This window comes from Phyllostomus discolor, chromosome 8, assembly GCF_004126475.2.
Source record: "Phyllostomus discolor isolate MPI-MPIP mPhyDis1 chromosome 8, mPhyDis1.pri.v3, whole genome shotgun sequence".
Taxonomy (NCBI): Eukaryota; Metazoa; Chordata; class Mammalia; order Chiroptera; family Phyllostomidae; genus Phyllostomus; species Phyllostomus discolor.
This window is the reverse complement of record NC_040910.2, coordinates 6,404,777-6,417,797: the sequence shown is the minus strand read 5'-3', so window position 1 is coordinate 6,417,797 and position 13,021 is coordinate 6,404,777. Positions and strand designations below refer to the sequence as shown.

Here is a 13,021-nt window from a genome sequence, read left to right as displayed (position 1 = left end):
AGGACGGCCAGGTGGGTTCCCGAGGGTGGCCCACACAGCTGAGGCAGCAGTGAGGCCCCGGTGGGAGCAGGGGGCCTCCAGCACAGCCGGGCGAGGTGCTGCCAGCCCCCCGAGTGAGACTGGCTGCCGGAGTACAGGGCTGAGAGGACTGGGGGTGAGCCACAGGAGCTTTCTGATGCACCGAGGGATAAAATCAATGTATGAAATCCAACGAAGCATTCAATGAGAAAGCGGAGATGATCCTTGGGCTTTGAGGCGTGAGTGGAAGCACCCAGGGCTTATTGTAATGGCTTCCTCCATTTGCCACCCTTTTTCTTTTTAAGAATCAGACTAATTACATTCATTATTTTCTGTCCCAAGTGTCTAACATTTTTTAAAATATTTTATTTATTTATTTTCAGAGAGAGGAGAAGGGAAGGAGAAAGAGAGGGAGAGAATCAGCAATGTGTGGTTGCCTCTCCTGTGCCCCCTCCTGGGGACCTGGCCTGCAACCCATGCATGTGTCCTGACTGGGAATCGAACCATTGACCCTTTGGTTTGCAGGCCCATGCTCCACTGAGCTACACCAGCCAGGGCTTCTAATGGTTTTTTTAAAAAGAGGAAGATGAGAGGAAAAATTTTCTGCAGCAAAATTTTTTTAATATCAAAAAGTATTTTAGAGGTAAAAGTAAACATTTTCCTCTGGATTGTGACTTTCCTGGCATGGGGCTGGGGATGAGGGGACAGGAAAAGCACATGGACGCACACACCGTGTTATCTATTTAGGTGGTGAGAAGAGACCATCAGCATGATGCTGGAGAGCAAGTAGAACACTGGGGGGAAATGCATTCATGCGTGCTGGTAAACAAAGGGGTGATTGTCCTTTCACGATCCTGAGGCTGAAAACCATGTTTGAAACAACCATTACAAACACCCACTTTCAAATATTAAGTTTCTACAGGGCGCATTGTTTGTGTCTTATTAATGGACACATTTTCCAAAATTCTGTGGTTAAACTGCGTGTTCCCTTCAAAAGACAATGTTTATATAATGTGTTTTTGCTTGCTTGGTATTGAAAGAAGAAACATCTTTTTATCTAGATGAAAGAAAGTTAAGAGATGCTTAAAAAACATCTAAACTGATTTTAAAAATACATAATACGTTTTAGAAAGCCGCTCATACACAACTTTCCAATTAGATGTTTTATATGGTTGTGACTGTGATCTAGAATATTTGAGCTTTACTTTTTCCCCGTGTTACAAACAGTGATGACTTATATCTGACCTTGTGATTCATAGCAATAGATTCACTTCTAAAATCAGGACGCTCTGAAATGTATCTTATTTTTTTGCACTGATAGATTTACATGCATGTATACAATTATTTCTCAGGTAACATAATTATTTATCGGGTAATCATTCTAGATTATTTTACATATGTATTTCCTACCCCAAACTGGCAGATGGTTACCATATCAAATTAGGTAGTTACTACTGTCAATTTTAAAAATAATTTCTACTTAATCAAAGATGCCGAACACTGCTGCCATGTTAAGGAATTAGAGTACTTCTTGCTTTGTTTTTCTTGGAAAGGAAGCATTTATCTTACACCAGCTCTCTTTTCAGATAAAGAAAATACTTAATGAATGAAAAAAGTTAGTTGATAAGTCACATTTATGCAGCACTAACAATTATTCAATGGAACGGCATAAATTTTAAGTGAACACCATTTTATTTGTAGTTTATTTTATAACAGTATTTTATTAAGGTATACTTTACATGTAGTACAATCACATATCTTAAAATACATACAGTTTAAGGAATGTCGACAAATGTATGCAGATACATAGCATCATCCAGATCAAAATACAAAACATTTCAACCACCCCAGAAAGTTCCCTCCTCCCCGTTTCCAGGTCTTGGAAGCCCCTCCCCTACACTGAGCAGGTGTGGTTCTGACTCAAGATAGGCTGGTTTTGCCTATAATTGGTCTTCATATAAAAACAATTATACAGTATGCTGTGTCTGGTTTCCTTTTCTCAGCATAATGCTTTTGAGATTCATCTGGGTTGTTGCACGTATTAATAAGCCATTCTTTTTCATGAGAAGTATTCCATTGTCTGCTGTATGAGACTACCCATTCTCCTGTGGATGGAAATGTGATTGTTTACAGTTTGGTGCTGTTATGAATAAAACTGCTATGAACATTCATTTCTCTTGAGTACATATCTAAGAATGAAATGCTAAATCATAGGGTAGCTATGTATTTAACCAGAAATTGCCAAGTAGTTCCCGAGCGGCCCTACCATTTTACATCCCTACCCATAGTGTAGGGAAATTCCGGCCACTCCACATTCCCATCAATGGTTGGCACTCTCAATCTTTTCTTCAGTTTCAGCCAGTTAGCCATTGCACATAGTTTGTAATTGTAGTCATTCTGTGGTATCTTGCTGTGGTTTTAATTCACATTTCTTTGATGATAAGTGAGGTTGGAACCTTTCTATATATTTATTGGCCTTTTGTATGTTATCTTCTGCCAAGTATCTGTTCTTTTGCTACTTAAGAGCAAGAAGTGGTTTGTGGTTTGTCTCACTATTACTGATTTTCAGTTCTTCACATATCCTCTCAGTAAGAGTCCTCTGTCAGATACCCTGTATTTCGAATATTGTATCCCAACCTGTGACTTCCTTTTTCACATTTCCTGGAGGCTTTTGATAAGGAAAATCTTTTCATTTTGATGAAGTCCAACTTATTTTTTTTTCTGTTTCAGTGAGTACTTTTTATGTTCTATTTGAAATTTAGATAAGTTTAAAATTTAGAATCTGTCTTCTTCGGATCATTAAGACTTTCTCCCAGAATTTTTTATTTCTCCAATCACAGTTAGGTCCATTTTTTCTGTAGGATATTAGGTAGAGGTCAGGGTTCATACTGTTTCATGTTTTTTCAGTTATTGCCACACCATATGTTGAGAGGACCATCCTTTCCCTTTTCAATACCATGTGCCTTTGTCAAAGTCGATTGACTCCAAAGACTTCCCTTTCTGGGTCCCCTATTCTGTTCCACCAACATACAACGTATTTGTCTAAATTTATGCCGAGGGCGTACTGTCTTCACTACTGAAGCTTAGTAACAGTCTTGATTCAGGCAGTACAAGTCCTCCAACTTTATTCTGTTTCAAAATTGTTTTGGCTAAGGTTCTTTCCATTTTTTTCCCACATATTTTTAATTATATTTTTTCCATGACCATTGAATCAGCATGTTAATTTCCACCCCAAAAAAATCTTCTAGGGTTTTTTTTTACTGGGATTGCACTGAATCTACAAATTGCTTTGGGGAAACAGAGTAGGTGCTCCCTTCTCCCCGGTGTGGGTGGGCAGTCCAGACAGACGGCTCTACTCCTGTGCCCTTTGGAACCCCGGCTCCTTCGTCTTTCCGCTCAGCTCTCCCTTAGGTGGCTCCTTGCTGACCATGGTCACTAGTGTGTTACCTCGGGAATTCACTCTGCAACTCAGGAAAAAGGAAGGGGGAAGGCAAGGGACAAAGGGTGTACGGCACCTGTGTCTTTCATCTTTACAGCATCTTTTCTTGAGGCCCCACCAGACACTACGAATAATGCTTATATCTCATTGACATGAGCTGTCTTATGTGGTCATTTCCATCTGCAAAGGAATCTGGGAAAATGCAGTTTTTGACAAGAGCCCTTAAAAATTAAAGTTCTATTCATACAGAAGAGTTGAAAGTATATCTTGGGTAGGCGACTGGGTATCTGTACTAGTAATGAAGGTTTTTATGCAAAACTGCTAACCTCTGAGTTGAGAATGCTGGAGAAACACCAGGTTTGGTGGAGAGGTTCATGCAGGACCTACTAGATAGCTGCAAGCTCTGAAATATAACTGAAAATTTGAAAATTGTACACCAGGCTATTTGATGTTTGCCAAAAAACAAAAAAAGAGTACATTCCACCCATTGTTTAATAGCATTAAGAAAATGGCATTTCTTTATAATAAAAGCAGAAGCTGCTACTCAAATTTCATTCCTTCTAGAGTGAAAATAGTCCTAAGACAGGAAAACCAGCTCGTTAAATAACACATGTATCTTAATGATGCCTTGACAGATGTGGATTTCCTGTTGAACTGAAATAGGTCACTGTTTTCTACTCATTTCGAGAGTGGACAAAAGATTCTGAGCAAAGAATTAATGTATATTACACGGCATTCAAGAATATTCGGTAAGATGGCCCTGTCTCAGGATGGCCGAGGTTTGGGGAAGCGGGAAGAGAAGTGATGTGAGTGGCCGAGTCGGGCATATCTGGGGTAAGGGTGATACAGAGCAGAGGCCAGAACTCACTAACACCAGGGCTCCTGGCTAAATGACTCAGAGAAAAACATTAACTTTTTAGATACAATCATCAACACACTTTCCATCTTCTTATTAATTTATTCACCACTTTCCAGAGAGATATACTGCCATTGACCTTTATGAAAATATTTATTGTTGAAATGCTTTCACGGCATCTTGAAAGAGATTATGCTTGCTATTGATTTACCTTAAAAGGTATACGGAAGAAGTGATTGATGTGGTCAGCTACTATACTCCTACAAATCAGGCTTCTCTGTTAGCCACAGGTCAGATTCTGGTTGTTTCCACTCTTCTCCAAGCAGTGTGTTAAAACTGAAAGGCTTGAAGTATTCCAGACGGTGGCTAAATGTAAAGAAAAAGAAGGTGGGAACTGAACTGAATTGCACGTTTGTAAAATAGTTGTTCTGATGGGCTATTCATGCTGTCACACCTGTGTTAGGACAACACTCTGTCTGAAGAATACCGAAGGTAAATGGAGACTGTCTGTACAGCTTTCTCACTCTGGCTCTCAGACACTCAGCCCTGAGAACAGGCACCCCCGTCCCAAAGCACTCTCCTCGAAATTCTACAGATAGCTCCCTCACACTGGAGGGCAGAGATAAAAATCACCCCTCAAAACCTGACTCGCCCCACCTTGCCTTAAATCATATTACATTCTTAAAGATGTTTCATATTTACACTTTGATGTAGTTTACCTTAGTCATGTCAACAACCGTTTTTAAAAGTTTCAGCTCCATCGATTAGAGGATATATATAGTCCTTTGACAAACCAAAGGAGATGGAAAGGGTGTTAACCCTAGTGCTTTTCTTCCCAGGAGCACCTTCTAACTGTTGCGGAGATGTCTCCTGGGGCTTAATGCAGGCAGAGGGAGGTTTCACTAACATGCCGCCGCCCGTGGAGCTCAGCTCTGCAGGACATCACTCAGCCTTGCCTCTGCCCTGGCCCGTGGTATAACCATACTTTTTCCTATGGTAAGCCTGCAGTGACATATAAATTGAGGAGCCGAACATAACGTCACAGTAAGGAGCCTAAATATAAGGAGGTATTAGGTGGTGAAGAGGCAGAGAAACAAGCCACATTGATAGGAGGCCCTGAGTCCTTTGCATCCAGACGCCAGTCCTGTGCCACTCACCTGGCCAGACCGAGCCACAACTGTCAGTCCCAGGTGAGGGGGTTAAGGAACCGACAGTGAAGGCTAAGAGAAAAGCAGGGAGCTGAAGACACTGGTTGGAAAGGCTCAGGACTGGGAAGGAACGCAGAGGGAAAAGTGTGTCAGGCAGGAGAAAGGAACAGGCTGGAAGAGATGAAGGCAGAATAAAGAGTGAGCAAGACAGGAAGGAGAAGGCAAAGAGGGAGAGGAGGAGAGCATTTTCCGGGGTAAAAAGGCAGGGAAGTGAGTCTGCTGTGGCGCAAAGCCCGCTGGGATGTCGCTGTTGGGCTCTTCTGAACCCAGGCTCTCCAGCTGGTCGTGGCCACCTGAGCACACTCAGAGGTCTAGAGAGCAGGAAGCCCAGCGTGCGCCAGGGAGGCAGCTGGCTCTTCCCGCTAAATGAGCAGAGCATGCTGCAGTCCCTGAAGCATCCACCCCGCTGCCCAGGAGCTGTGTGTCCTCAGGTGACAGATTCAAAGAGACGAGACTCAGATCAGGCAAGTGTAGGCCTGGGCTGGGCTTACATGCCCGCTGCCCCACGGGGGCCAATATCTCATATAGTAAGTCCACAGACAGAGCTTCTAGGGACCCCACAGGGGAACGTGACTGTTAAAGGGAAATCCAAAGTCATGAGTCCCCATTGGGTATTTACAGTCTATTCACAATACTATCAGTCCAGATACACCTTACCTATCGGGAGTCATTTTTATCATAAGCCATGTTGCCTAGAAACTCAGTTGATATTTTTATCCTTATGAGGCGACCAAGGGAAGAGAGCTAGGGATTTAACTGAAGAGCTAGGGATTCTCAAACAACGAGGGAAAGAATTTATTAACCCTTTGTTCACACCAAGAATCTGGATGCCTCTGGCCATTTAGCTCTGAAAGGGATCACAAATGAACGTGTGATACTTCTACACCAGCTGTTGCAGTACTCACTGAGCAGCATTGTTCTCACACTGCTGTGGAAGTGTGAGCACTGCAGTTACAGCAGTGAGTGAGACAGCCTGTCCTTCCACAGTCAGTGGGTCTGTCAAGTGTGTTTGCTGAGGACCAGCAGGGAGCACAGGACCCAACCTGGTGCTTGTACATACAGCTCTCCTCTGAGCAAAAATGTTACAACTGCTCCACCAAGAATTGATTTCCAGACACTCTCACAGGTGGAACGTGCCTTCATTCATTTCCTACTTACAAGTCAGGTTTTTGTCCGGGTTGCAGTTCATGCCGAGGCACAGGGTAAAGAGCTTCATAACTTCTTTTATCCTTTGATCCATGAATTGCAAATGCATTGAATTTTGTCACATTTGGTGGAAAATAACTCCAAGGAATACAGGCTGTGCCCTCCCAGGTGGTCTCTCCCCTGGACGCTTTGAATGATAGAGCAAGTTCTTGCTGGGAAACAATATATGAAATAGAACAGGTAAATTCAGATTGACACTTTAAACATATACATTAAATATTACACATACATATATATCTTCTACATTTAAGAATTTTGTCTTGTGTTTTTATTTACTTACTTTCCACACATTTCTTCTTCCAGATAATAGAAGCACCAAATGCTGTCCATGGCTGTCAAAATTAAAATTCCTCATGAGTGTTTGAAAGAAACAAGCAGCATTTTCTTCGCTATCCTTCATACTTGCAATGTATTTGTACATTCCAAACTTCCAAATAATTAAAAAGATGCAATACAAACATTAGGTAATTAGAGGAAGAGCCAGTGTGTTCAGTTACTTAGAAATAACATCTTTAAGTTTACCTTTTTCCAGACAATTATAGTCAAAAGCTACACATGCTCAGATTGCTTTTATATTCTTTTTTTTTTAAAGATTTTATTTATTTTTAGAGAGGGAAGAGAGGGAGGAAGGGAGAGAGAGAGACAGAGAGAGACAGGGAGAGAGAGAGAGAGAGAAACATCAATGTGCGGTTGCTGGGGGTTCTGGCCTGCAACCCAGGAATGTACCCTGGCTGGGAATCAAACCTGGGACACTTTGGTTCCCAGCCTGTGCTCAATCCACTGAGCTACACCAGCCAGGGCGCACTTTTATATTCTTTACATACAAAATTATATAAAAAGCTCCCATTGGTTAGATGATGCAAAGTGTGAAAAGGAGCGGGGGGGGGGGACAGCATGGTATTTGGAAATTATGATAAAACCAGTTTTGAAAATGAAAGGACCCGAAGAGAAGCCGGCAGTAATTCCCAGGTCTGACCCCAACAACTTTAGAAAGGTTATTTCTATAAGAAAACTGTCTTGAAGCTCATTAGGAGGGGAGAAAAGACAAAATACAGATTGTCTAAAACTTTATTTGTCCACCTCTTGCATTTTTCCTGCTTTCAATCATTAGATCGGGCACCACTGTCACATTTTCAAAGAGAAACACGATTCTCAAAGGCAACTCAAATGAGGGAATGTAATTGAGACTAGCCAGGTCAATAAGAGGCAAAGACTTGCAAGTGGTCACGTGACACAAATGTATTGTCTCTGGAAAAGACTCTCTATCTGTACATTTCTGTACGGAGACTCTTTTGTGAACTTTTCAAGGAGGGTTTTCTTTAGCAAGATATTCTAACAGACGACAAGTATTCTTTCCCTCTGCCTCATTTTATCATTACTATGCAAGCTTAATAACAGCCTAGGAGAAGTAAAAGTTCTTGTAAATTGAAACAACAGTATTTTTCACATTACTTTCCTAGAGATTAATTATTATAGGAGTTGATTGCCTGAAGCAAAACCATGCTTCTTGATTATTGACTGTCCTGATATATATGAAACCAAACTACTCTGAGGGTTTTTTTAACTTTTAGAATTTATTAATTTTGTACATAATGGTTATTATTTATTACCTTAATAAAAGAGAATCTAATTATCCTATTCATCCAGTACTAATAAAAGCACCAGTTTCAGAGTTTATGAAAATAAACTGATATTTTTATCTAATAAAAGTGAAACTAAGGATAAAACTTTAGAATTATAGTACATTCAAGTATTTTTTTCTAAAGATTTTATTTATTCTATTTTTAGACAGAGGGGAAGAGAGGGAGAAAAACATCAATGTGTGGTTGCCTCTCACACACCCCCTACTGGGGACCTGACCCACAACCCAGGCATGTGCCCCAACTGGGAATCAAACCGGCAACCCTTTGGTTTGCAAGCCAGTGCTCAATCTGCTGAGCCACACCAGCCAGGGCGATCCAAGTTCTTTACTGTCTTACAGACAAGTTATAAACCTGCTTGCTTTAGCTTTCTCACCTATACGGTGAAAATAATCACCTAATAGGTTAAATGTTTTTATGTCAAGTGACAGCTTAGGACAATTAATCATATTTTTCCACAAAAGATTTTGGCATATTATTTGAAAGGTGACGTGCAAAGATATATGTTATTCTTTTGAAAAGTATAATTGCAAACAGCTAGATTTTCCACATTAAAGTTAGCAGAAAAAACAAAATAAGGAAAAGAAAATATCTATCATCTCATTTAACTCAATCCCAAGGCTACAAAGAAACAAAGGCTACTGGATATTTGATACTGGGAGGCACTTAAATGTCATTTAAACTGAATAATCACAATACAAAAAATATTTCATCATTATTTTACTAATTTAAAATTTGTTATACTATAGATGAAAGGAGGGCATAAGTTAACTTTTTCACATCTACAGGATAAAAAATGTCAACCAGATAAAGAAGGTTCCCCGGAGAATGGTTAAATGTGAACAAAGAGCGTCCAAGCTTAAAACCTTAAATAAGTCCAGGAAGAGCCATGTCCGATTCATCCCTGGTACTGAACGCAGAGTGACACACTCAATAAATGAATGATGAATAAATAAAGGGATGCAAGAATACATTTTTATGGAATCATAAATTTAAAGTGTAATCTAGCCATTAAAAAATTCCCTGAAATATTTTCATAAACTAGTTTAATTCATTATATCTCTGTTTCCTTTTATTTCTGAATAGCTAGTACATAATAATGCAAATTTACAGAGTAAATAATGAGCTTGTGTTTTATAATAATCTTTCATTTTGCAAAAAGGAATTTTTTTAATTTATTAAAAAACCAACTACATTAGTAAAACAAAAATTATGTCAACATGATATTTTCAAGCACTTATAATACATATAGGGTGGGGTAAAAGTAGATTTACAGTTGTTCATATGGAAAATAATATAATAATTAATAAATAACAATACAAGAATAAACTGTGTTTTGCATACTCTCAACTGTAAACCTAATATTAGCCCACCCTGCTCTAAACATGTATTTTAAATTACACACTAATTTGAAAATAAGAACTATGCATAATTCAGATTAGCATTTCCTCTACATTGTTGGAATTAGTGAGTTTTTACTATGACAACATGATTTATAAGCAAAAATCAATGTGTTTAAATTATGTAGTAATGAGTTACAAAAAAAATTTCATACTTACGGGCAAAGTTCAACTTCTAAATATTGTTCCGTAATGTCATTCAAGAAAAATGCTTCCACAACTTTGAAAACAGAAATACAATATATTGAGAAATTTAATTTTGCTTCAACAATAACTAATTTCTTATTCCTTTAGAGTATAAAATAAATTAACTCATTATTTTTAATTATAGCTCTATCCCCAATAGGAAAAGGAACAAAGAAAATAAATAGACATTGCCTAGAAATAAATCACCATCAAATTCTCCCATATGAGATGACCATAAATTAAAAAGATGAATAAAGGCTACTGCTGGCGAGGCTGTAAAGAAATCAACACCATCACACAGGCTCTGAGCCAGCTTTCTTCTCCTAAGGATGTATCCTAAGGAAACAACAGACAACAAGAAGAAGTAGTAAATGTAATGCTAGTCACCAAAGTATTGCCCCCAAAATTGGAAATTATCTAAATGATTGTATCCTACTATGTAGTGTTGTTGGCAATTATATAAATAAATCTACTATATAGGAAAGCTAGTACGTAAGTTACAGAATTTATGTATTCTATGCGGTAGACTTTAATGTAGTCATTAAAATCAAAGACACGGTTAAATGTTTTTGACATGAAAAGATATCCATGATATTGTATATGGTAAGTAGGGTACAGAGCAATCACAAAGTTGGCAGATAAGCAAACCTCTCAATGTGTTAATAAGTGATGCTGCAGAGTGGGTAAGGGGTCAGGTCATGAAAAATCTTATACAGAAATCACGTTAAGAAGAGTAAAAGTAGCCCTGGATTAGTAGCCCATAGCTCAGTGGATTGAGCTATGGGCTACTAAGTAGCCCTGGAAAAGTAGCCCATAGCTCAGTGGATTGAGCATGGGCTGCGAACCAAAGTGTTGCAGGTTCGATTCCCAGCCAGGGTACATGCCTGGGTTGCAGACCATGACCCCCAGCAACCGCACATTGATGTTTTTCTCTCTCTCTCTTTCTCCCTCCCTTCCCTCTCTAAAAATAAATAAAATCTAAAAATAAAAAAAGGAAGAAGAGTAAAAGTTATCCTGGAAGGAGCAGAAGCCTGAGCAGGTTTTTAAGTAGCTGAATGATGAGTTTAAATTTTTATTTCAGATAGATCCCTCGGGCTTCCAAGAGGGAAGGGTGGACTTAAGGGCAAAAAGACTACTTAGGAGGCTCTGCCCCAGCTGAGGTACAAGGTGAGGGAGGCCTGGCCGGCAGCAGAGACGGTGGGAATGCACAAGGGGTACAGAATTGGAGAACCATTTCAGAGGGGAATCCGTAAGGCTTAATGAATCCAAATACGGCGAGTGGGAGAGACCATCTTGGGAAAATCCCACATTTCTGTATTCGGCGATTTGATGTACCGGAGCACCGCTGATACAGCGGCAGGGTGGGCGGCTGGGGAAAGCAGCGGGTTTATGAGAACGTGGGTGAGCGGGGTCGGGGACTTGCTGAGTAGGCGAGTCGCACTGCGGCGTCCCCCAGTGGGAGGCCGATGGGGGCAAGCTCTGTGTCAGTAAGAGACAACATGTGTTTAACATACGATACGTTAACAGACAAAATGCCTGCTCCACAGATGGTACAGAAAAAGCAGATGTTCACAGGGGCTAGAAGAGTCATCAAAGGTTTCTTTGAATAACTGGAGCCTGACTGATCCCTTGAACGACGCGTGGTGGGGGCAGGGCACTAGAATGAGAAAGGGTCCGCGCGTGAGAAGACGCATGGACAGTGACACCACGACCTTTCAGAAGGCGGGGGCTTCGGGCCGAAGGTGAAAGCCCAATGCATGAGGACCCTGAAAGTCTACAGGAAGGGTGGGAACTTTATCCTAGGGACAGTCACGGTTTGTGATCTGGGGAATGGCACCATTTGGTAGCTTACTTAGGAGACCCAGGAAAGGAATCAGACAGCAATCCTGAAACTGTAATTTTATGGTGTCTTTGAACCTTCATCTGATATGTGAGATCGCTTGTCAGTACGTTAAAAGAAAAACTACATTTCATGTTGAAGTTGGTGCTGTTTCTATAAGTAAAACACCCCAACACTTCCATACAGAAGGTTTATAAGGTTAAAGTGGCAATCTGGAGAGACTTAAAGACAAAACAGGCATGCTGAATGTTGGGAATAAGGAAATTAAGAACTAAATTTCCTCTAATAGACAAGAACCACATTGTAGCTAAAAGGAAATGATAAGGGAGACACAGGGCAGTTAAGCAAACATCCCGTGTCTAGCAGACGCTCTCCCCTGAGTAGGCTAGATAAGCAGTGCTTTGTAGTTTTTAATGAGAAAATAGAAAACTAGCTAGCTAGAGCCAGGAGATTACTAGGTTAATGAACAAACAGCCTGCCTTCCCGCCTTATGCAAAAATGCTTGGTTTGAAATTCCCATGCGCGGTCTCTGTAAGCGAATTGCTAACTGCCACGTCTGCTTCTGCATAACGCTTGTTTGCCCGCCCCTATATAAGAAAGTAGTTGTACGCGCTCACGCGAGGCTCTCATTTGCAGCTCCTTGTGGGCACTGTGTCGCTGGACACTTTGAGAGTTCGCCCCTGCGCAGGTTAAACTTGGCCAATAAAATAACATCTTTGAACCCCTGAAAGTCTCCGATACTGGTTCTCGCGTGTGCTGGATGCTACACTGAACTCTTCTAAAAATAGCTGGCAGACGGAAAGGAAGGACACACAGCAGCCTGGATCTGTGGTTGCCCTTTCCACCGCTCTAGGCACACCGTGCGAGGCACGCAGGTCACGGTGAAAGGGCCGGAATGAGGGGCTGGTAGGAAAACACCTCACATTGCACGTGTCAGTTCCTCGGAAGCACTCCCTTCCCCACAGCAAGACAGAATAAGCGCTCTGGGAGAGGTTATTACACAAAGATTTATGTTTGCAATAAAGTGCAGTACTTCCACTCACCTTCATAATCCCACAGTCCGCTGAAAGGCTTCCCGGGCGCTCCGGGTGGGGCCGGAGGGTCGTTGAAAAACGGAGCGCTGACCTGCAGGAGCACCCCTCCGCGCCCCGGCTCCAGCCCGACGCGCGCGGGCTCGTGGCCCACTGGGGAGCCGTCCCAGGTGTGTGCAACTCTGAAATCCATGTGA

At 41.1% G+C, this 13,021-nt stretch overlaps 1 protein-coding gene across 1 annotated transcript; it reads right to left on the bottom strand.

Annotated features, from left to right (window-relative positions):
- Positions 1-2,365: 2,365 nt before the first annotated feature.
- C8H4orf33 (chromosome 8 C4orf33 homolog) lies at positions 2,366-13,021 on the bottom strand. The gene is made up of 5 exons (XM_028521813.2): positions 12,837-13,021; positions 9,927-9,987; positions 7,008-7,059; positions 6,680-6,879; positions 2,366-4,679 (listed from the first exon to the last, which is right to left on the bottom strand). The coding sequence occupies exons 1-5, from the start codon at positions 13,015-13,017 to the stop codon at positions 4,574-4,576; spliced, it is 600 nt and encodes a 199-aa protein (XP_028377614.1). The 5' UTR covers positions 13,018-13,021; the 3' UTR covers positions 2,366-4,573.

Coding starts and splice junctions, on each gene's coding strand:
- C8H4orf33 (XM_028521813.2), bottom strand. CDS start 13,017: ATGGATTTCAGAGTTGCACACACCTGGGACGGCTCCCCAGTGGGCCAC. Junction 7,060..9,926: donor TTAGAAGTTGAACTTTGCCC/GTAAGTATGAAA, acceptor TAATTTTGACAG/CCATGGACAGCATTTGGTGC. Junction 6,880..7,007: donor GAAGAAGAAATGTGTGGAAA/GTAAGTAAATAA, acceptor ATTGTTTCCCAG/CAAGAACTTGCTCTATCATT.